General features: G+C 44.6%; 2 protein-coding genes across 3 annotated transcripts in view; both read right to left on the bottom strand.

Annotated features, from left to right (window-relative positions):
- LOC140568588 (mannosyl-oligosaccharide 1,2-alpha-mannosidase IA) overlaps nt 1–9,833 on the bottom strand; it is a 287,633-nt gene extending 277,800 nt beyond the window's left edge. For both annotated transcript variants that reach the window (XM_072692473.1, XM_072692472.1), the window contains exon 1: nt 8,133–9,833. In XM_072692473.1, coding sequence (XP_072548574.1) covers nt 8,133–8,645 — 513 coding nt within the window. In that variant the 5' untranslated portion in view covers nt 8,646–9,833. The remainder of the gene's footprint in view (nt 1–8,132) is intronic.
- Nucleotides 9,834–18,633: 8,800 nt separating this feature from the next.
- The window catches only part of slc9a1a (solute carrier family 9 member A1a), a 51,308-nt gene continuing 44,348 nt past the window's right edge, over nt 18,634–25,593 (bottom strand). The window contains exon 12 of the mRNA XM_072692471.1: nt 18,634–25,409. Within this exon, the coding sequence (XP_072548572.1) occupies nt 25,141–25,409 (269 nt within the window). The 3' untranslated portion in view covers nt 18,634–25,140. The remainder of the gene's footprint in view (nt 25,410–25,593) is intronic.

Here is a 25,593-nt window from a genome sequence, read left to right as displayed (position 1 = left end):
TCTTAAAGTTTAGCTTGTTAGTACTGTATCATGCCTTATGATTAGTGTGTTAGCTCGCAATTAGCATATTAGCTTAGGGCTAACATAAGCTTGTGGCTAGAGCGTTTGGTTTCAAAAACATAATGCGCTAATATACTGTAAACAAAGAAATATTACATATTACATAACAATAAAACACACTGTCACGATCGTCTCACTCTAATGCTAAAATCATATGGAGTAATATGGACCACTGCGTATAGGCAATATGCTAATGCAATATGCTAATAAATGTGGGTCTTATTAGTTATGCTAATTAATTAATCAGACTAAAATGAGGCTAATTAACTCTTAAATTCAACCCGAAATCTGAACTGACCTTTTTTTTAGCTTGTTGGGCTATCGTTAACAAGGTTGTGGGTTTGATTCCCGTCCGTTATGTTACAACTTAACGTATAATCCTGAATGCTGTAACGAACCGAGAATGAAAATATTCGGATATCAATATCAGGCACATTTTCAGGACCGTCTCGCCTCGATGCTAAATCACATTAGCTAATATGGACTGTTGTTTACGGACCGTCCAGCATTACGTTAAGTGCTGTGGTCATTCATTTCCCCTCAAGCAACAGGCCTGCGTTTCACAAGTCGCCTACAGCCTGTACAGCCTGATGTCGTGGACGGCCTCACGCCAGCTGATACCACGGCCTGCCTGTGGTCTTTTGTGTGCTGCTCATCGTCAGAGACGTTGAGCGTTGTCGGGAGCAGGCCGGCGGCTCGCTGCAGCTAGCAGCGCAACGTCAGCATCTGATATGATTAAGCAGATCAAATCTACGCCCCTGAGGAGAGAGAGAGACGCTCTGGTAGAACGAGGCGGAAAGGACGCCAGAGGGAACATGGCACCTCCCCTCGAAATGCTGCTAAACTCACCCGTGTAAACACGCCACGATCCCACCCATTCCAGCGAACCTTCTGGGTTTCACTTCTGTGTGAGCAGGGGATGCCGACCTAATGGCAAAGGTTAGTTTCCTCATCCAGTGAAGGGAGAGACATCAGAGTCATTTCGTGAAAATCAGCTTGTTCTTGGTAAGTGATGGATGAGAAACTACTACTATAAGAGTTATTATTATTTTTAATGTATGGCCATTTTCATACCTCATATATACATATATATTTTTATTTATTTATTTAAGGATTTTAATAATTTGACTAAAATCAGACTAAATAACTCTTAAAGTCAACCCAAAATCAGAAATGACCTTTTTGTCATTTGGGGGCAGCGGTGGCTCAGCAGTTAGAGCGCCGGGCTATTGATAACAGGGTTGTGGGTTCGATTCCCGGGCTCGGCAAGCTGCCACTGTTGGGCCCTTGAGCAAGGCCCTTTACCCTCTCTGCTCCCCGGGTACTGGAGTTGGCTGCCCACCGGGGTGTGTGTGTACTACCACAGATGGGTTAAATGCGGAGGACACATTTCGCTGTACAGTGACAAATACATGCCTTTGTCATTGTGGCTAGTGTGTTAGCTCAGGGCTAACATTAGCCTGAGGCTAGAGCATTTTGCTTCTAAAACTATGCACTAATTTACTGTAAACAAAAACAAAATTAACATAATAAGACACACAGTCTGAACGGTCTTAGCCTAATGCTACAATCATATGAATTCATATAAATAATATGCTAATTATCTAATATGGCTAATATCAGGGAAATTTCTGGCAAGGGTACCACAGTATAATAGCTAACATAGCTAATACTGGCTAAGTATCCTAACTCTTAACTGTAACTCAGCTCTGACTGAGATTTGACTATGATGAGGCCTAATAACTTTTAACAAATTTTAGACTAAGCGATTAGTGTGTTAGCTTAGGGCTAACATTAGCTTGTGGCTAAATCAGGGCATGGCTTCGTAATGACTGTAATGTAATGTGTAATACTGAATGCTGTAACGAGCCGGAAATGAAAATATTAAGATATGAATATCAGCTTGATGATGAAGGTGGTTGAGACGGGGGTCATCCAGGTGGAAAAACACATAAGTGATACATGAAGTGATATGGTTACGATGCTCTTAACAACACTGAGACTGGTTAGGAGGCTCATTTGCATATTTGCAGATGTCAACATCATAAGACATGACAAACGATACGCGATGCTCTCAGCAGGCCTTCTGTGAACGCATGTGTTTCCCCCTCGCTTTCCTCCTCAGCACGACCTCCAGCGCAGGGCCAGCTTGTGTTCTCCTCACCCGGAGACCAGAGCGAGCACTGCTGATGCAGGAGTCCAGAAATAGACGGCAGCTTTGGACAGCGTCCAGAAACCCTGACAAAGTGGATTCTCCAATAACAATGAGAAACGGACAGACCGGGGCTATAGATAGCCTTGAAATGCAGAAAACTAAGAGCGTATATCTTAGCATTGTGCGCGTCCACAGAGACACCAGGCTCGGAAAACCCGTCACAGGAATTGAGTTTTGGAGGGAAAATAGTTTTAAAGAATGCAGGATAAAAATCTGTCCACCGCTGGTGAGTCTCATGACCGCTGACGAAGGGATCTGAGCGGTCATTCAGCCCTCGACTTCAGCATCTAATCTCGGATAGCTGGACAGAAATGCTTCTGAGGGAAATGAGACGACCGGAAAGTCGCCTTCTGAACAGTCCTCATTCTGGTGCAATAACACACATTCACTATATCGACAAAAGTATTGGGACACCCACATATTACACCTACAGGAACATTTCTGACCCCCCATTCTAAACCCATAGGCTGTATTAATATGGAGCTGGTCCTCCTTTGCTCTAAGCTCTACCAGCAGCAGCAGGTCTGGAGCTCTGCTGCAGTTACTGAGTCAGTTGGAGGCTTTTCTGCACTCTGCTCTGAGCTCAGCACTCGGCCCTGACCCCGCTCTGTAACTTTACGTGGTCTGACAGACACTCGGTGGACACTGAGCTGCTCTCTGTGAGCTGTTCCTCCTAAACTCTTCCACTGTTCAATAATAACACCACTCACAGCTGATGGAGGAAGATCTAGGAGGGAGGAAATTATAAAATTTCACCAGCTGACTTGTAGTTGTTGGTGCAGCGGTGCTGAGCTCCTATTACATACAGAACCACGCTGGAGTTCAGTGAGCTCTTCAGAACCTCCCGTTCTTTCACTGATGTTTCACCTGTGGCAACGAGGTTGAATCAGACACCTGAATTCAGTGATGGAGAGGGGTGTCCCAAAACTTCTGTCCATATAGTGTAGTAGACTGACCCTTCCTGCCTCCACACGCTTCTTATCACAAGTGCAAAGTTTAGTTTGCGAAAGGTCCCTCACACTGTGGCACACTCGCACATGTGAGTGCACTGTTCAGTCTGAGAGAGGTCAGTTTGCGAGAGGTCCTTCACTCTGTGACACACTTGCGTACGTGAGTGCACTGTTCACTTCACGAGAGCTCCCTCACTGTGAGAGAAACACTAACACACGCGAGTGCACTGTTCACTTCACGAGAGCTCCCTCACTGTGAGAGAAACACGAACACACGCGAGTGCACTGTTCACTTCACGAGAGCTCCCTCACTGTGAGAGAAACACTAACACACGCGAGTGCACTGTTCACTTCACGAGAGCTCCCTCACTGTGAGAGAAACACTAACACACGCGAGTGCACTGTTCACTTCACGAGAGCTCCCTCACTGTGAGAGAAACACTAACACACGCGAGTGCACTGTTTACTTCACAAGAGTTCCCTCACTTTGAGAGAAACACTAACACACGCGAGTGCACTGTTCACGTCACGAGAGCTCCCTCACTGTGAGAGAAACACTAACACACGCGAGTGCACTGTTCACTTCACGAGAGCTCCCTCACTGTGAGAGAAACACTAACACACGCGAGTGCACTGTTCACGTCACGAGAGCTCCCTCACTGTGAGAGAAACACTAACACACGCGAGTGCACTGTTCACTTCACAAGAGTTCCCTCACTTTGAGAGAAACACTCACACACGCGAGTGCACTGTTCACTTCACGAGAGCTCCCTCACTGTGAGAGAAACACTAACACACGCGAGTGCACTGTTCACTTCACGAGAGCTCCCTCACTGTGAGAGAAACACTAACACACGCGAGTGCACTGTTTACTTCACAAGAGCTCCCTCACTCTGAGAGAAACACTCACACACGCGAGTGCACTGTTCACTTCACAAGAGGTCCCTCACTGTGAGAGAAACACTAACACACGCGAGTGCACTGTTCACTTCACGAGAGCTCCATCACTGTGAGAGAAACACTAACACACGCGAGTGCACTGTTTACTTCACAAGAGGTCCCTCACTGTGAGAGAAACACTAACACACGCGAGTGCACTGTTCACTTCACGAGAGCTCCATCACTCTGTGACACACTCACACACGCGAGTGCACTGTTCACTTCACGAGAGCTCCCTCACTCTGTGACACACTCACACACGCGAGTGCACTGTTCACTTCACGAGAGCTCCCTCACTCTGTGACACACTCACACACGCGAGTGCACTGTTCACTTCACAAGAGTTCCCTCACTCTGTGACACACTCACACACGCGAGTGCACTGTTCACTTCACGAGTTTTATCACTCTGGGAGAAACACTCACATACGCGAGTGCACTGTTCAGTTCGCAAGAGCTCCCGCTCTCTCTGATACACTCATGCTTTGCAATTGCACTGTTCAGTCTGTGAGACGTCTTTCACTCTTTGACACTCTCGCACAAACACACAAGCGCACTGTTTCGTTTGCGAGAGATCCCTCACTCTCTGACACACTTGCGCAAGCGTGCACTCCTGCAATGCTCATTTTCGAAAGAGGTCTCTTTTTGGTTTGCTGTTGCTATGGGTACCGACCCACGTGGCCCGAGCTAATGCACACATGGTTGCTAGTCCAGTGTGTGTTTTTATTTGGGAAGTCCGGAGTAGCAGCTGTAGGAAACTTATCCGGGATTTTTTGGGGGGCGTGAAAGTGTGGCGAGAGAGCGTGAGAGTACAGCTAATTGAGGCTCACGATCAATGCGCGAGAGTTGTTGGTCCTGTGGAAGACTCTGGATGTGTCATGTTTGTGTCGTAGGTCTCTTTTTTATGACAGACTGTAAAGTTTTATTAACCCGAACAGGTAGAAGATCAATCGCCTCTGTGTGTGTGTGTGTGTGTGTGTGTGTGTGTGTTTTAATATGAGCTACTGCCGAGACAAATTCCACCAGTTAGATTTCATTTAGCCAATAAAACCAGTTCTGACTCCAGTTCAGAGCCGCTACCTTTCATAGACCTTTTGGAAATGTTTCAAAACGGGACATTTACAAGCTGACAGGTGGCTTATTGGCTGGAGCTCTTAGACTGATCACACACACACAGACACACACACCATCCAGCCCGAACACACACACACACACACAATAATAGTGCCGAACACACTTATCTCAACTCATACTCAAAGCTATACGCATGAAGCTGGATTTAATTGGAATTATCCATTCCACCTTAAATGGTGCTACTGTGGCAACTGAGGTAAGTCCACCTTAAATGCTGTAGCAGTTACACTGTGGAAACCTAAGGTCACTCCACCGTAAATGGTGCAGCAAGCACCACAATGTAACTGCTGCACCATTTAAGGTGGAATGGAAAATTCTAATGAGGGACACCATAATGTAGCTGCCACACCATTTAAGGTGGAACAGCATCAGGTAACAGAATGTAAATGTAAATGTAGTACAAGAGAGGTGCCTCAATGTAGCGGTTGGACCATTTAAGGTGGAATGGAAAAATTCTAATGAGATGCGCCACAATGCAACTGACACACTATTTAAGGTGGAATGGAAAATTTGAATATGAAAGGTGCCACAATGTAACTGTTACACTATTTTAGGTGGAACTGGAAATTCCCAAAAAAAAGAGGCACCAGAATGTAACTGCTGCACTATTTAAGGTGGAATGCAAAAATCAAGGTGGAGAAAATTAAGGTGGAATAGACAAATTCCGATAAGAGAGACACCACAATGTAAGTGCTGCACCATTTAAGGTGGACTGCAAAAATCAAGGTGGAGAAAATTAAGGTGGATTAGACAAATTCCGATAAGAGAGGCGCCACAATGTAAGTGCTGCACTATTTAAGGTGGAACTGAAAATTGTAAGGAGGGACAGCATAATGTAGCTGTCACACAATTTAAGGTGGAATATCCTCAGGTGATAAAATGTAAATTTAGTACAAGAGTGGTGCCTCAATTTAGCTGTTGAACCATTTAAGGTGGAACGGAAAATCCAAATGAGATGCGCCACAATGCAACTGCTGCACCATTTAAGGTGGAACGGAAAATCCAAATGAGGTACACCATAATGTAACTGGCACACAATTTAAGGTGGAACAGCCTCAGGTGACAGAATGTAAATTTAGTACCAGAGAGGTGCCTCAATGTAGCGGTTGGACCATTTAAGGTGGAACTAAAAATTTAAATGAGGTGCACCATAGTGTAAACGCTGCACCATTTAAGGTGGAACTTGAAAAAATTGAAACAGTAGAGGCCCTAGACTGTCAGTACTGCACCGTTTGGAAGTTGGAACAGAACAGTCGAATAAGACCCTCTAGGTTTAACTACTTAGAGGAATATCAGCTAATTAAAGCGATACTCTTGAGTTTTTCAGCTTAATCTCCATCTGCTGCATCAGGAGCATACGGTCGATTAGCCCAGACAATAAATTCAGCACGTTTCCCAGAACTCTGAAAATCACAGAAATCCTGTTGACTTAAAGCTCGTTCACAATAGAAGTCAATGGGCAGACGCTGAAGCACCTGCCAATTGGCTTCAGTTGTGTGCTGAAGTTCCTGTCCATGCAGTAATCCACTGCGCGTTTCGGAAGCAGCACACGGACAGCAGGTTAGAAAATGCTTTTAGGAAGCCCTTCTTCAGCTGAAATGGAGCAGGAAGAAACACTAAAATGTGCAAAAAGATGCGCCTCAAGCGTATCCGTCTCGCTGCCTTAGTTATTGAATCTATTTATGAGTAGTTCTGGACCACACACACACACACTCACACACACTCGGACTGCGTTGAAGCCGATAGCGTGAGTCTAAGGTAGCGTTACTCTGCCAGGCGTAACTACAGCGCTAAAAATAGTGCACTGTATTTATCTGACTCAAATGTATACACAGATAAACCAGAGGACAGGGAGCTGCAGTGATTCCCACACATAGCGAATACCTGAGTGCCCTGTCCGAGTACAGCAAGACACCCAATTTACTGAACTTCACCCCCTTTTTAATATAAGAGGAAATGAGGATATTGTTAATAACAGGCAAATGTGCCAAACAATGAGCACGGATGGACTGAAGGGGGTTTCCACTGATATTGCAGAATTTGGGTGGGATGTAAGCAGTCGTTCAGAGTGTGTGTGTGTGTGTGGGGGGGGGGGGGGTCTGTTTGGTGTAAATCACTGTGGTTCACTGTAGAGAAACTCACTAACTGATTTCTTTACAGTGGTGGGAAAGAAGGAAACCAGGGGTCGCCATGACTACAGCACAGATATAGTCATTTTATTAACCATCCAAAGCCACCAGTGTTAGATGGTGTGTTTTACAGGTTGGTGATGGTAAAGTACTAAACAGCAAATCTAATTAATAGTGCCCAAGTTTTCATCAGGGACTATTTTGTCCTGCATGTATCCCTCCGCCATGAATGCAATTACAATAATGAACATTTTAGGCCCAATATTGAGGTAAAACTGAGGTAAACCAGTGTCTCAGGCACCAGGCAGTTACACTATTTGGTGTAAGAAGGTTCAGACGTCTGGATCCTTTTACCACCACTGTGAGCAGTTCCGACTGTTTACACCTCAACCATTTAATTATGGACATTTTTAGACATTTTTCAACAACTGGTGGAACTCACCTTTAAGTAAACGCATGCTATGATGAGTTGAGATGTTGAGCCATATGTTCAAATGACCTCCTGATGTTCTCCACAGATGTGGAGAGCACTGAAGCGTATGCGCTTCATTCATATGGACACATACACGCAAGCATGGTCCTCAAAGGTCATGACCAGGAGGCAGGGGTCCTCCCGGTCCAGGCTTAGGAGCTGTGCATATGAAGCCCACCTGTTCACACATCCTCTACGGCTCTCACACAAACGCACAAGCCACGCTCATCTCACCTCTCTCACTTTGTCCCTGCGCTGGACGGTCTGAGGGTCCGAAGGCTTTCCACGGTCAACTCCAAGAGAAGGTTTCAGGAAACACTTGTTGAACATTTCAAAATCAGACCCCTTCCTGACATCCTTGGCCTCCACGTCTCGAGCTCCATCCACAGCGTCCACCTGCGTCCTCTCCTGGGTGCCCACTGACCTCTCCAGCGTCCTGGCATCATGGGTCACCGAAGGTCTCCGACTGACCCTCAGCTTGCCACCGGCCACCTCCACCACCTTCAAGGGCTCTCCGGCCGTCTTCCTCGGGAGGTCCCTCGCCTCGCCCTCGGAGCGAGCGGTCACCGCTGGGCTCTCGTTCTTGGACAAGAAGATGCGCTTGAGGCGCACCGAGTCTGGCAGGAAGAAGAGCGCCCCGAAGCACAGAGTGACCAGGCCGGACAAGAAGAGCAAGAAGACGAACTTTTGAGACAGGCGGAGCCCCATGCCCGGCGCAGACACACCGGGTATCTTTCTGAACACCATTTACAAATCCAAGTTCAACGGTGCGCGTTTTTACGCACGGTTTTTACCCCTCTCGCTTTGCGTTACGCGCCTCTCCAAACGCACTTCAGCAGCATCAGGCGCGCGCCGTATCATTCATGAATGACCACAAGGGTCTGAAGTGAGAACTGATCACTCCCCTCCCCTCTTCTGGCGCTCAAAGTGGCTGTGGGACGCGCGCGGCTTGCGTCAAACGCGTTGCGCACAGGCGCGTCATGACGCACCGCACGGACTCGTGTGCCAGGCGACTTTTGCCCACATGAGCGCGCCAGAAGGGGGTGCAGAGGAGAGCGCGAGGCACGGAGAAGTGGTTCAGCTCGTGCTTCTGCTAGTTCCAAAAAGCGACCATATCCTCTAGCGTCGGGACCTCGGCGGACAAAAAGATGGAAACACCTTTTCTGCTCCTGAAGGACCACCGGCACGTGAGTTGATATGCAAAAAGGGGGGCAGGAACGACGTCATCCCTCCATCGTTAAAAGAGTTAGCGCCGTCACGTGCACGAGCATGCCTGCTTTTGTCCCGTTAGTCCTAGTTCACATGCGCGCGCAGCAGGTCCACGAGAAACCACCACGTCGCTGTTGTTGTCGTCGTCGTCGTCCAGCGAGCACTAAGTCCATGTGTCCGGCGAGCCAAACGCACACGCACGCACACAAGCACACGCAGCACGCACGCACACGCGCGCGCACACGCACCACCGGCAGCACTGTGTTGCTCGCTCGCCCATCCGAGCTAAACACACGGAGGCTTCCTCCACAGCTCGCGCAGAGGGGGGCTGCAACGTGCTCAAGAGAGACAGCAAAACAAAGCAAGGGGAGGGAGGGAGGGGGCAGAAAACGAAAGCGCGCGCGTCTCGCGCCTTGCACGCTGCAGGCTCGCTCGTGCGCCGCCCGTAACGCTGTTGTGTAGAGATCCAGGGGAAGACGCGGAGGATCTGCCTCTGCCTGTCTTCCGCCGCCTGCTCTGCTCTGCTCTGCGCGCGCGCTCGCTCGCTCGTTCGCCGGGCTGCGCGTTCACGAGCGGAGGAGGAGGAGGAGGAGGAGGAGGATGGAGGGAGGGATGGAGGGAGGCTGGGAGGGGGTGTTGTTGCAGTGTGGATGAGAAGGCTGAGCGGGAAAGAAAGGAGGGATACACGAGCGATCTGATGGCATAAAGACGAAAGAGAGAGAGAGAGAGAGAGAAAGTGTGTGTGTGTGTGTGTGTGTGTGTGTGTGTGTGTGTGTGTGTGTGTGTGTGTTTCCGCTCCACCGCTGGTCAGGAGTGCTGGAGGTGGAGTGAGTTGGGGGACTGAAGTGTGTGCTGCGGTGTCCACCTTGTGGTGGGTGAGGGTAACTGACTCTCTCTCTCTCTCTCTCTCTCTCTCTCTCTCTCTCTCTCTCTCTCTCTTTGGAGGGGAGGGGGGGGCACTTTTAAAACTCTTGACTGTGTTTTTACCCCTAATATTTATTAATGATTAATTAATTATTAAGTAGTAACACACATGTCAGGAGTAGCTGAAAGATCTAGTGAGTGGTTGTGGATGAGAAGGGCTGTGAAATCCACCATGGCCTGAGTCACCAGGGATGCCAGTGTGGATGTACGGTGATGTAGGGTGTGTAGGGTGTGTAGGGTGATGTAGGGTGTAGGGTGTGGTTGGTGTGGCGCAACAGATAACACCACCACCTACCATTGCGTTACAACAACACCATGTGGGAGACCAGGGTTCGATTCCTGGTCTGGGTGACTGTGCTGCACTACACCAATAAGAGTCCTTGGGCAAGACTCCTAACACTACATTGGCCCACCGCTGTAATACGAGTAACCTTGTAAAGCGCTCTGGATAAGAGCATCTGCTAAATGCCATAAAATGTAAATGTAGTGTGTGTAGGGTGTGTATGGTGTGTAGGGTGTGTATGGTGTGTAGGGTATGTATGGTGGGTAGTGTGTGTATATGGTGTATATGGTGGGTAGGGTGTGTATGGTGAGTATGGTGTATATGGTGGGTAGGGTGTATATGGTGAGTATGGTGTATATGGTGGGTAGGGTGTGTATGGTGTGTATGGTGTATGGTGTGTAGGGTGGGTAGGGTGTGTATGGTGTGTAGGGTGTATATGGTGGGTAGTGTGTGTAGGGTGTATATGGTGTGTAGGGTATGTATGGTGGGTAGTGTGTGTATATGGTGTATATGGTGGGTAGGGTGTGTAGGGTGTGTAGGGTGTATATGGTGGGTAGTGTGTGTAGGGTGTATATGGTGTGTAGGGTGTATATGGTGGGTAGTGTGTGTAGGGTGTATATGGTGAGTATGGTGTATATGGTGTGTATGGTGGGTAGTGTGTGTAGGGTGTGTATGGTGGGTAGTGTGTGTAGGGTGTGTATGGTGGGTAGTGTGTGTAGGGTGTATATGGTGGGTAGGGTGTGTATGGTGTGTAGGGTGTATATGGTGGGTAGTGTGTGTAGGGTGTATATGGTGTGTAGGGTGTATATGGTGTATATGGTGTGTATGGTGTATATGGTGTGTATGGTGTGTAGGGTGTATATGGTGAGTATGGTGGGTAGTGGGTGTATATGGTGTGTAGGGTGTATATGGTGTGTATGGTGGGTAGTGTGTGTATATGGTGAGTATGGTGGGTAGTGTGTGTATATGGTGTATATGGTGTGTAGGGTGTATATGGTGGGTAGTGTGTGTAGGGTGTATATGGTGAGTATGGTGTGTATGGTGTGTATGGTGTGTAGGGTGTATATGGTGTGTATGGTGGGTAGTGTGTGTAGGGTGTATATGGTGTATATGGTGTGTATGGTGGGTAGGGTGTATATGGTGGGTAGTGTGTGTAGGGTGTATATGGTGTATATGGTGTGTATGGTGGGTAGGGTGTGTAGGGTGTATATGGTGAGTATGGTGGGTAGTGTGTGTATATGGTGTATATGGTGTGTAGGGTGTATATGGTGGGTAGTGTGTGTAGGGTGTATATGGTGTATATGGTGTGTATGGTGGGTAGGGTGTGTAGGGTGTATATGGTGTGTATGGTGGGTAGTGTGTGTAGGGTGTATATGGTGTATATGGTGTGTATGGTGTGTATGGTGTGTAGGGTGTATATGGTGTGTATGGTGGGTAGTGTGTATGATGGTTGTAGGGTGCTGGGTAATGAGCTGGGCCCTGTGTGTAATCCCATTTATTAGGTGCAGGACTTGTTTGTATTATTTCATGTTAAATATAAATAAAGATACACCATATGTCCAAATGTTTGTGGACACACCTTCTAATGAATGCATTCATCTTCCGTAAAGAGCACTCATTGCAAACCCAATAGAATAGGACCAATTGGCACCATGCTGCCTAATGCCAGGCGTGGGCTAGATGAGGGGTGTAAAGCACCCCAGCAGCAGCATTGCGGAGCAATCTCTGAAATGATGGTTGATGCTCTGGTTGATGCTCTGTCTAATACTTTTGGGATGAGTTGACCTCACTAACTGAGCTCTTGTTGCTGAATGCAATCAAATCCTCACAGCTATGCACCTCCAAAATCTAGCAGAAAGCCTTTATCGTCTTCTTCTCTGGACAGTAGAGACAGTTACTACAACAAAAGCAGGATCGACTCTTTTTAATGCCCTTAATTTCAGAAGGAAAACACAAAAAGCAGGTGTCCCAATACTTTTGTCAATATTATCATATGTAATGTTAATTTATTTCTTTTTAAAAATTGTGCTGATAATTAAAAACAAAAAAAGGTATGGTATGGTGTGATCACCCTAGTTAACGCTAGCCATGTTAGGCTACATTAGCCTAGCCTAGCTAACCGTACACTCAAACATCTCAAACGCTCCCATTCTAGGCCTTCGTTTACAGACAACCCCTCACGTTCCCTCATGTGTCACACTCTCAGAATAGCATCACATGTTGCTGTGGTGCCGATCAATTTGCTCCCATTGGATTTCTATCCCGACGTCCGTAAGCAGAGCGAGGAGCGTAATTGAACTCGGGCCACGTCGTCTGACGACCGAATTAGATTAATGGTTCCAGTTTAGCCAAAGAGCCGAACGCAGCACAAAGAAAGTTACGGGACGGTGGGGTGGCGTAATGCAGTGGGAAGCAGAAAATTTGCCTCTTCCCTAATTCTTCTGCCGCGCAGCTGATCAGTAGAGCTGCCCCGAGGGCCGGTCATTAACTGCATTCCCCAGCGGAGGCCCAGAGCCTTCTTCCATTACAGGAAGCTAAGTGAAAACAAGCAGGAAGCAGATAGCCAGCATTTGCAGTTTATGCTAACAGGATATTGATGCCTCTGAGAATTAGCATCCGTTTACTGAGTTACTTCAGGAGTGGTCAGCGTTTGGGTTCTTTTATCGAACAGATAACCGGACCTAAAGGGGCAGATGTTCAACATTTTTGCATAATCAAAAGATTGAGATGTAAACAAAGATGTAAACAGTAATGGATGAAACATCTGTCCCTATAGCAACAGTGGAGTGGAGTGTCCATATGTGTCATATCTATAATATATATATGTGTGTATGATGATATGTGTAGTCATTAAATAAGGATCTATAATAGAATGTGTATATGTATATATATCAATAATATCTCTCTGAATGATGTGGAGGTCATTCTTATATGGGATTATATGTGGAATCTGTGTAGGATCTTTCACGTGTGTTTAAATAAAGTGTGTGCACCTCTATTAAAACAACACATACAATCATTCTGTCTGTTTATGTTTTTCTTATTAATTATGAACAGCATGTCTGTGTATAATATTCACATCATACACTGACAGCCTTTTTATGAATGTCTACAATAATCAGAAACCTTACACTGCAGATTTTCGAAGGTGTTTGATAAATAAAAACATCTATCTATCTGTCTATCTATCTATCTGTCTATCTATCTATCTATCTGTCTATCTGTCTATCTATCTATCTGTCTATCTGTCTATCTGTCTGTCTGTCTGTCTGTCTATCTATCTATCTATCTATCTATCTGTCTGTCTGTCTGTCTGTCTGTCTATCTATCTATCTATCTATCTGTCTGTCTGTCTGTCTGTCTGTCTATCTATCTGTCTATCTGTCTGTCTGTCTGTCTGTCTATCTATCTATCTATCTATCTATCTATCTGTCTGTTTGTATCCGTCTATCTAGCTATCTAGCTATCTATCTAGCTATCTGTCTGTCTGTCTGTCTGTTCGTCTATCTGTCTGTCTGTCTGCCCGTCCGTTCGCCTATCTGTCTATCTGTCTGTCCATCTGTCCGTCCGTCCGTCTATCTGTCTGTCCGTTCGTCTGTCTGTATTTCATTCAGTCTATCTATCTGTCTGTCTGCCATTCATCTATCTATCTATTCATCTATCTATCTGTCAATCTATCTGTCTGTATATCTATCTGTCTGTATATCTATCTATCTATATATAATAAATGTCTTTTTACATATCAGTAGGGTCAGTGGAGTAGTGTAGAACAGAACTGTGCAGCACAAAGTACATTTAACTTACGTTCAAAGTGTTTTCATTAATCAAATGTACATTATTATTATTATTATTATTATTATATATTATTATGTATAAAACATGTATATTTAAATAGGCCAGACATTTATATACAAAATTGCTCCAATTTCTAATAGGTTTGATATATAGTTTGTGCAGATATGTAAATATATGATTTTACTTCATATGTGGTGTATATATAATCCTTATATATAAGGATAAGTTTATTTTTTCTTTCAGTTGAAAATGTCCAGGACTACTGACCTGAAGAACATACGACCAAGAAAAGGTCTGAGAGAGTTTAGAGTTTTCAACAACTCACAAATAAATGCCTCACCTTCTGTACGTTCTCAGGAGACGTACTCATTTCTTCCCTCTGGTGGAGATCCAGACGTCTGATTAACAGCTGCTTAATCGGCTTCTTCACGCCTTCTAAACGTCCTAGCGCTCGCTGGGAACCGAGCTGTGGCGGCGATCCCCTCAGTCGTCCACCGCTCAGCAGACCCACGGCTAAAGGACTTCAGTGAATCCTGTGGATTTGCTTTCATGCATTTGACTATTGAGCAACATTACACTATGTGTCCAAATGTTTGTAGACAGACTGCTGACACTGGCATACAGGTACACACACAGGTTACAAAGCCTCTCTAGGAAAGCATTGACCAATAGAACTGTGTGTGCTGAGTGTGTGCATTGAGCTGTGGAGCAGTGGATGATGGTGGTGGTCCATGACCTCCTTAAACCTCGTAGGAGAAAGGGTAAAGGGCCCTTGCTCATATGGCAACTTGCTCATATGGCAACTTGCTGAGCCCGGGTATTGAACCCACAACCCTGTTATCAATGTGGCTCAGCTCTAACCGCTGAGCCACCACTGCCCACCAAGATGCTCCTGTGGCTTTTTGCAATCAAATCCTCACAGCAATGTTCCTCAGTCTCGTGAGAAAGCCTTCTCTAGAATCCTAGGGAGGACAATGCCCCCTTTTTTAAACACCCCATGTTTCTGAAGAGACATTGGATAAGCTGGTGTCCACCACCTTTTGGCCATACACTGCTCTTCCAAGGCCCCTCGTGGGGTCAGTTGTGTGTTTTATATGGGAGGTCAGGTTACAGGAGACTGTGAAAGGCTGTTGGGCTCTGGGAGTGGTCCTCTGAAGGTCCCTGAAGGATTTTGGACATGTAGGTTGTTTATCCAGGTCTGTTCCTCTTTTGGGAATTCTCTTCGGGATTTGTGCAGAGGGGAATACACACAGACACGGAACACCAAAACACCAACACCAGCTCCGCCCTGGGGGTATTTTTCCACTGGATAACTTAAGCTTAAGCTTTTTTTTTTTGACAGGAGGAGAACTAAGGCATATACACTGTATGGACAAAAGTATTGGGACACCTGCTCATTCACTGTTTCGTTTGAAATCAAGGCTATTAAAAAGAGCTGATCCTGCTTTTGTTGGAGAAACTGTCTCTACTGTCCAGAGAGGAAGTCGTCTTTCTACCAGATTTTGGAGAAGAATTGCTTGTAGGATTTGATTGCATTCAGCAACAAGAGCATTAGTGAGGTCAGGAGGTGCATTAGTGAGGCCAGCTCATCCCAATAGTACTGGATGGAGCACCATCATCAGTCCAGAGAACACAGCAGTTCTTCCACTGCTCCACAGCTCCTCAATGCTGCCGCCGGGGGACTTTATACCCCTCTACTAGCCCACGCCTGGCATAAGGCAGCATGGTGCCAATAGGTTCATAATGTTTATCTGCTCCAGAGAGTCCTAATGCATTCATCAGAAGGGGTGTCCACAAACATTTGGACATGTTCACAACAAATCCTCGGTTTGGGATCAAGCCGCTATATTTTCCATGCATCCGTGTAGAAGTTTAGAAACTGTGGGCTGTTCCTGGCTGCTCTTCCACAGCAGCTCTCTCCAACTGGCAGCTCTGCAGGAGGTGTGAAGTCTTCAGTTGACCTCAGACTGCTCCAGCCCACACAGGAGGTCCGCTTCACGTTGCCGCTGGCAGCACTATGAATGAAAGTGAAGATGCTGGAGCTGGCTCCCGTAGACGTCAACCAGCCACAGTTTCTACCTGCTTACGGTCATAATCACCGCTGGGGGTTTGGGCCACAGTGCTGCCTGCCAAACCGTTGGCTTCAGGTGGTCCCCGGCGAACTGGTGCAAACTGGGGGGTTTGTCTCAGCAGGGTGGCCCACGGCTTGGTCCAAGCTTGGTCTAAACCCCTAGTTCGGACAGGCAGCTCAAACCCAGTCTGATTGGACAGGTCAGTTTAAAAAGTTTGTGGACACCCTGCTGACCTATTGCTGCTTAATGCCAGGCGTGGGCTAGAGAGGTACAAAGTGCTGAATGCAATCAAATGCTCATCACAGCAGTGCTTCTCCAAAATCTTGTAGAAGCCTTCTTCACTGTCCTCTCTTCCCTGGACAGTAGAGACAGGATGAGGCCTTCTTAATACCCTTGATTTCGGGGAAACACAGTAAAAGCGCAGATGTCCCAATACTTTTGTCAACACAGGTTTTCATGGGGTGTCCTGACTTTTTCACACAAGTATGCAGTGCAACTGTTTTCCAGTCCTGTTTACTGTTAGCTCGTCCCTTCAGAAACCAGAAAAGAATGTAAATGAGGCTGCTACGGAATCTCATAATTAATGGCACCTCTCACCTAAACGAAGACGTACGCTCTAAAGAGTGCAATCAAACTCATTAAGCAGCCCCTCTCAGATGCTGAGACCGGTTTCCGTCCTGAGAGATGAATACTAATGCGCACATGCTAAGTGCTTAATGCTGAGATCAGGCCTGACCTGCTGCCATGCATTTATTTTCCCTTTTAGATGTCAAAGAAACATCCAGGCCGGTAATCACATTCATCATCTCAATACCGTCCCTCACTAATGGCACCTAAACGACTCAGACGAGCCCCAATTTCCAGCATTAAAAAACCATCCAAGGAAAATAAACACACTTTTAATGCAAACAGATCACATTAATCTCGCCCAAGCACACTCCCGCTCTGACTGCCGGTGCTGCCGGATGACAAATAAATGAATTACGCAAATGGAGCCAGAGGAGGAATTTGAATAAATAAACACACTCACAGGGAGCCAAATGTAACGCAGCTCAGTTTGGGCCCTTTGCACATTATTCATATGCTCGGTGCTTATTGGCAGCCCATAAACACTATTTAAAACCAGCCCGGGAGACCCACCCGCCACCCGCCGGAGTTAAGGATATTCCCGTGTCCCTGCCACAGGGACGAATGGAAAATGATGGAATATATATTTTTTAAAATGGTCCAGATTTACTGTGTGTGGGTGCACATGTATGAGCATTATGGCATTATTTTTACACTAGTGGCCCTCACTGGCAGCAGGAACGGTGCAACAGCTCCCCCTGCTGTTCACACTCAGAACAGTTGCACAAGTAATTAAATGGTATTTATTGAATAGTAATTCATGGAACTTTTATACACACACACACACACACACACACACACACACAAACAGGTTATATGTAGCTCTTTTCTATAAGATGCTAAATTATTTGGTGAAAAACTCAACAGCTCAACTTTTCCAGGATCTCAATAATATTTTAAGCTTTTTAGGAAATTTCTCATTTTGTCATCAATTGGTTGGTTGGTAATATTGGTCATTTTAGATATAGTGCTATAAAAAAATCCAATGCAGTTGTACTTTAAATAAGCAATATTATAAACATTTGACTGATATGTACTATAAATAATCAATATTATAAAATGTGATGTAGGTGCAACACTCAACATAGTTGCACCATCAATATTAAATATACATATCTGACAGTTGTACTACAAAGTTATTAGAAATATGTGATGGGAATGTACTACAAATATTCAATATTATAAATATTCGATAGCTGTACCCTAAATATTTAGTATAGTTGTAATTATAAATATTTGGATTAGGTGTACTATAAATACTCATTATAGTACTATATTCCATATGTTATACTATAGATATTAAGTGCAGTTGTACTATAAATATTTAATAAAGTTATATTATTTTCAATATTATAAATATTTGATATTCATTTTAATTTAGGATTATTCAGTATCAAAGATTTGATACTATCCTAAAAAAAACAATAAAAAACTCGCATTTGTAGATATGTAGTTGCATTTTACATATTCAGTGCAGGTGTAGTATACATTTATTATATATTTCATATAGTTGTACTATTGATTTCTAAAATAGTTGCACTACAAATGTTACAATATGAAATTTTGAACGTACTATAATAATATAAATACTATACATTTAATATAATTGTACTATAACTAAATTATAATGTTTTATAAATTAATTATAAATGTTAATACAATAAAAGATTAATCAAAACATGACTCCAAGATCATATTATAAATTGTAATGCAGATATTATGACATACACAAACACACATCAGTCCTCTTAAAGAATCTATTCAAGACTTTCTCAGGAATTTCTCTCTACTTCCGTCACATAAGAACACAGAGTTACACGCAGAGTTCAATCAGTGAAAACTTTATTCCTTTATTTTTATTTCCATTGGATCACAACCGTATGCCAGTTCCAAATTATTGGAAGTACGCAAGTATGGAATGCTGAAGCTAAGGTCGATACAGCAAACACGTCTGTAGTGTTCTTTTTTTTGTCTTTAAATAAACGATATATAGCATTTTAGATTCTCATAATATAGATTTCCCATGTTTCCATTCACTCACTTGTATATAAAATAATTTTATCGCAAATACCTTTGCACTGTCATCCTCTTAAAACAATGGATTAGTTCTGAAATCAACAGCGAGATTAAGAAAAAGAAGTAAAGAAAGCTATGATACAAACTGTATTTGGATAATCAAGCAACTGATTCAACAACACGCCATAAAACACAGGACAGAAATGTGCCCGAGCTTACGCCTCCAGATAAATGACCCGTTTCTTTCTTTATTTATTTTTTGGGACGTTTCAGTCGGTACAGGCCAGTAACTGGACCCTCTCCTCCTCCTCTATGCAAACGAGAATCAACGAAAGTAAGCAAACAAGCTACAACTGAAGCTGCTTTCCAGTTATTTACACGTTAAAAGGTACAATAGGCAGATTTCTCTATTCAGTCTGGCAAAGTGTTACAATAATAAAAGGGTAGTAGTATCTGCTGGTAAGAAGCAAAGGCTCATGAGCTGGATACACCACAAACCATGTGGTCAGCAGTGGGCCTGACAATCTGCAAGCGAAAACATTCCTTGGTGTACCTTCAACCACTTTGAGTTATTGCTTATAGTGAGGAAATCTTGGGCTTTAAAGGTACGGTCTTGTTGAAAGTGCTTAAGTTGCTGGACAGACACAGCAGTGGGAGAAGCATCAGCACACACAGAGAAAAGACGATGGTTTATGTGGTCTCCTCTGAATGCGCCCGGACATCTTACTATTGTTCAATCTACACGAGTATAAAAAGGCCTCAGGTGTTATTGACGGGATACTGTTCCGCTTCGTGTTCTACGCCTGGGTGTTATACATCATTAGCATGCATCCTACTGTATTCTATTATGAATATACATAGAGTTGGAGATTTAGAATCAACCAGGGAGATAGATGTTCCAGTTTAAAGCAGAGGATCGATTCCCTTTAAAGGCATTTTCAACCTCATCTTCAGCATGCAGTTGATTAGTTAGTACGTTAGTAAGGACACAACTCACAGTGGAAACCAATGGGCACTTGCTCCAGCACATTCAGAGCACTCCTTTAATTAAGACACAACTAGACAATCATAGTTCCCCTGCAGTCCAAAGATCAGTCCAACTGAAGACCAAGTGTTCCTTGAAACTCTGAACAGTTTACTCTGCCCATTGTGAAGGTGTGTGAACCCATGACGAGACAAACGCGCATTTTGGAAAGCCAACAACGTCAACAACGCTGCCTCAGAATAAAGCTCGGACAGACGCTGGCCTCCAAAAGAGGCCTTTTAGACAGATCTACAACTCTAAACTTTCTGCCCCTGCTTTTCCAGGAGCTGTAACAAACAAACGCTGTGAATGGGCTAGAGTTGCCGTTCCCGCAACTCCAGCAAAGTAAGGCAAAAACGATGAATCAAAAGACGACTCAAAAGTGCCAAACTTACATTAAAAAAAATAATAATTAACAAAATTAACCTACTGATATTACAAAAGAAACAAAAAAAACAACAGTAAAGCTTGGTGAAGGCCACTTCAAAATTTCCTTAAAACCGTTCTGATAAACATCTGATCAACTGATCACCAACACAACCAGTGGTCTCCAACCCAGGTCCTGAAGGCCCATCGTTCTGCCCATTTTGGCTCTTCACCCACTTCAACTGAATAAGGACTTGTTAAAGAGTTTAACAGTTGGGTCAGAGGTGCTGGGAGAAGAGCAAGCACCAAAATATGCTGGACAGCAGGTCGGCCTCCAGGACCAGGGTTGGAGACCATTGCTAGAAATCACATCAACCAGCTGCAGTTCAGATCATTGGTTTACATAAATCTCCTCCCTTCCACAGTAGCATTTAGAGAACTAGAGTCCAGCAGCACTAGAGCTGCACGATGTATAGTTCACTAATCATTAGCATGATTGGACATTGCAATACACTATGGCCAAATGTTTGCGGACACCCCTTTTAATGACTTTGTTGTAAGCACCCACTGCTGATGCAGATGTGCAAATGCATGCACACGCACAGCGTCTTTAGTTCCTGTAGGTAAGTACTGCCAAAAGAAAAGGACTCTCTGGAGCAGGTAAAAAACCCTATGGGCACCATGCTGCCTAATGCCAGGCGTGGGCTAGAGGGGTAGAACGGTGTTCTCTGGAATGATGGATGGTGGAGCTCCATCCAGTACTTTTGGGATAAGTTGGGTAGTTGATAATTAATTACCTTTGAATAACCTCAATTTCAGACAAAACAAATTAGCAGGTGTATATCACTCTGGATAAGAAGTCACAAACTATACATGGTGCAACCTCAATTACCTCATCAACACTGCCTCATGCAGGTGCACAGTGAAGGCCCATCATCCAAAACGAGCCCACTGTCCTTTCAGCTCCTGTTACACAGCAACACTCAAGCAAGGTTCTTGGTGGGTACAAATTCGAACCCAATCTGTAAACAAGCCAGAGCTACTTCCTCTGAAACTCAGATGTGTAACAGGACCTCCCTCTGCAAGTGGAGATCACATAGCCGTCACTAGAGTTCAACCCGTGAGGTTTTCTGTCCTAACACAGCCGTGTTGAATCTCCGAACAGCCTGTGGCATCTCACACTCCGGTTAAAACATCGTCCAGAAAGAAAAGCCCACATCAGTAATGGGGGGGAGGGGGGGGGGACGACCACCACTCCAACAAGAGCTCATCCGGAGAGGGTCTGAGCTTGGCGATTTGAAGGCTGTACAGTATTCAGGAGCCTTCAAAAGAGAAATGTACACGCATGGGGAACCTGGGGTAAGACGAGCGCAGACAATGGGATCTTTCTTCAAACTTCCACTTTGCAGCTTTGCTAGATTTCCACTCAGCTCCTTTTACCAGGACTGACCTGGGTCACACCTCACTAACCTAAGAGGAGGCTAAATCTTTAACAGTTGGAGCTGTAACCAAATGCCTGACCGACATCCAAAACTGGCCTGCTCAAGAGTGTAAGAGCAAAGATACAGACACGAGAAAGGAGGAGCACCTCAAAACAAAGCGTCAAAACGTCACTGTCACGCAAAAACCTGGTACACACCTATGGACAAATGTATATTCTTCTAAACCCATAGGCTGTATTAATAAGGAGCTGGTCCTCCTTTGCTCTAGGCTCTACCAGCAGCTGCAGCAGGTCTGGAGCTCTGCTGCAGTTACTGAGTCAGTTGGAGGCTTTTCTGCACTCTGCTCTGAGCTCAGCACTCGGGCCTAACCCCGCTCTGTAACTTTACGTGGTCTGACAGACACTCGGTGGACACTGAGCTGCTCTCTGTGAGCTGTTCCTCCTAAACTCTTCCACTGTTCAATAATAACACCACTTGGTGCAGCGGTGTCTCCTATTACATACAGAACCACGCTGGAGTTCAGTGAGCTCTTCAGAACCTCCCGTTCTTTCACTGATGTGTGGAAGAAAGACAGACTGCAGGACTAGAGGCTTGATCTTATACACCTGTGACAATGAGACTGAATCAAACACCTGAATTCAGTCATTAAGAGGTGTGTCCAAATACTTTTGTCCATGTAGTGAATTTCCAAAATGGCAAGCCAACTTTCAATTCCCCCCCCAGTCATTTTGGAGAATTTCTATTGGTTAATTCATCATGAAATTTTGACACAATGTAAACAGCAACCGCTAAATACAGACAGCAACAATAAGCAGGGCGAGACTTACGCTGTGATATGTCAAGTAATACTATGCAAGAGAGAGGGCAGACAGGTTATAGACATCAGTAGATCTTCAGCAGATCACTTAATTCTCCTCAAACACTAAAGTTATTCCAGTCTACTCTACATGCAGAATAGCTTCTGACATCCATGGTTTGGTTGTGAAATGTGCAAAGTGTCCACAGAGCGGAACGAGAGTACCGCCCCATCACCCTGCTCAGGAATGAGACACGCCAAAGCAGTGCCGATGGTTTAAAGGGTATGACCGAAAGTACATGATTATAATCGTCTCCACAAATACAACACACTGCATAGTTCATCTGGGATGACCTCCTCACAGTGGACGCTTGTAAGGTGGGTGAACTCAGTGGGCCTCATTCATGGATATCCTCCTTTAATTAGTTCTTGAGAAGAGTCCTAACAGAAGGTCTGGGTCAGATTCATGATGCATTTTTAAAGAGCAGAATTGTTCTCAGCTCTGCTCTTATAACGATGGATCCCACGGTCCTCCTAAACTGAACTAATCTCACATAAGAAACCACTGAAAGGTCAGAACCTTCGTAAAAGAAGAAATTCCTTCTTAAGGACGGTTGTGAAATAAGGCCCAATGTTTTCAAACCCAGCACGCCCACCGCAGACCTGAAACCGTTAGCTCAAAGATAGAAGCTGGAACACCCAGTCGACAAATAAACAAACAAATAAAAAATAAAAAAATGAATAGACGTCAACAAATAAATAGCCAGATAAACAGCTATAAAGAACAGATGCACTGCCCCCTAGTGGACAGACTGAGTATGCAAAACATTTTATAAAGTAAGAGCACAATGTTGAAACTATAAAAACCTGACCACATGGATCACACTGGTCACCCGACCTGGAATCGACCTAAAGTCCACGAATGTGTTCACTGGTAGCTACTCGGGGTGTAACGGCATGCGGGTTTGTAATGAACCATCGCGCTACAGGTGTCACAATTCAGGAGAATACATGGTTAGACGGCTTTAGACAAGGCGTCTATACTGTGCATGAAGACTGAAGAACATAACGCAGAACCAAATTTTCAAAACTGCAAGCTGTTAATCTTTAGGAAGTACTGTTTGGATTTGCATGGTATTGTGGGAATTGTAGTGGAACTAGATCTAGAGTATCACTATGGTAACTGTTGTCTTCTTGTCTCTACATTTGTTCAGTTCTCAGTTTATTCTGAAACCACTGAAAATAAGTGTTTCCGATAATCTAGCCTTTTTCCTGGGTTGCTAAGGTTTACACACTACAGTCTGTAGTGGGGGGGGGGGGTGGGGGGTGGGGGGGGGGTGGTGTGTTGCGGCTACACTACACTAAGTGAACAGACTAACTTGCACTACTGTCTATTTCAGATTAATAAAATAAAAAATCTAGGTTAGTTTTATGCGTTTGGGAGAGTTTGATGGTTTTTCCTCCTTATATCGAAATGTGAAGTCCCAACTGCTTTCGTGTACCGTTACACTCTTAGTAGCTACAGTTTGACAACATAATGTTCCCAGAATATTCCATTTCACCTAATGAGATCTTACAGCCATTATATGCAGTGTTTAATTTTAAATAGCATTCATTTTAATTATTGTTAAGGTAATCTCACTCTCTTTTTGGTCTGACTGAGATTCCTCTTAAAAGCTTGTCCAACCCTACAACAGCTGGCAAGACAGAACATGTGTGGGTGAAGCTGTGAAGCTCAATCAGTTCCAAAGCTTTCGAAACCGTATCACTGATCCATGGGTTAAGTTTACATCTGAAAAACTAAATCTGAAAGACTTTCCTATGAAGATATGCACACATGTAAAAAATGATGCAAGTGTGAACACAAATACTTCCCTTTTCCCCTTATACATTATGATTTATGCACCTAGTGATCTGAGGCACCGTTCCACTATCTAAATCACAGGTTTCCACCTGGTGCACTGAACGCGCATTATTCGACTTCTACAAAGACGACATAATAACGTTGTTTAGTAACAAACGAGAAATGCACACATACAGTATGTCTACTCTACAAACTCCTGAATCGGATTTAACTGCACCAGTTGACTAATTCAGATGAGAAAGGCCGTTGCGTGCCTGGTTTGATATTGCTCCTGAAAACGTGACTGCTCCGATTCAGTGATCTACTGCAGTGATCGATGATGTAATGCCACACAAAGCAATTCAAGTGATGCAATGCATCAAATTCATGAAGGCTAAATAAAAAAAAAGGCAAAAAAAAAAGATTAATAATAATAATAATAATAATAAAGAGAGATATACGCAGGACTTGGAGACAACAACAGTGCGAACCTTTGGTAATGCATAGTTCTGTTTGCCTACTCCACAAATTCCTTCAAGCTTTTCTTTGAGTTTTAAAAACCAAGAATGACAAAGCTAGAAAACAAATGGCTATTTCCGTCATCTCCTTTCCATTCTCCGTTTTGGTTCACTTCCCCCTCCCATGAGTTCTCAATTTGGCTTACTGTGAAGTTCATTGATCCTTTATCTTTATGAAAACAGGACAAAAAGTCAGGTGATCTGTTCAGAAGAACTGCAGGGCTCACACATACTCCGAAACCCTGCAGTCATCTTTCACAGGGAAAGAGAGAGACTCTGTGTGCTGTGCATCTGTCTCCCTCCCTCCCTCCCTCTCCCTCTATCTTCTCAGGGGAGGAAGGGCTCATCCTCATCTTCCTCAGTCGCAGCAGGTCCTGGATCACTCAGGCAGCGGAGGAGCCGTTGCTGCTCCTTTCCATCCTCCTGCCCTTCTTTCGCCTTCATCATCAGCCCTCCTTCGTCTTCCTCCAGCTTCTGCTTGCCGAACTCGTCCACCGTCTTAACAGAGTCAGGGGTCTGAGGGGAGGCCAAGTCCACTTTAATGGACGGGATGGTGTCGGCGTCAGCCGCTGGCTTGATGCTCCAGGCTTGAGGGTCTGCACAAAGGAGTACAACAAAGTAAAAGATGAACAACAAGAAATAAAACAAGACCTTCTTAAGACACTCAGTTATTTTATTATGTAGCCTTTTGTTACGAAGCCTTTTATGCTGCATTTGACATTTCAGTGGACAACAGCTATAAGTGACCGTGGAGGAAACTTCTAACAGAAAACAAATCCT

The sequence above is a fragment of the Salminus brasiliensis genome, chromosome 1, assembly GCF_030463535.1.
Source record: "Salminus brasiliensis chromosome 1, fSalBra1.hap2, whole genome shotgun sequence".
Classification (NCBI taxonomy): domain Eukaryota; kingdom Metazoa; phylum Chordata; class Actinopteri; order Characiformes; family Bryconidae; genus Salminus; species Salminus brasiliensis.
Note: the sequence above shows the minus strand (reverse complement) of the source record. Positions and strands in the feature narration are given on the sequence as shown.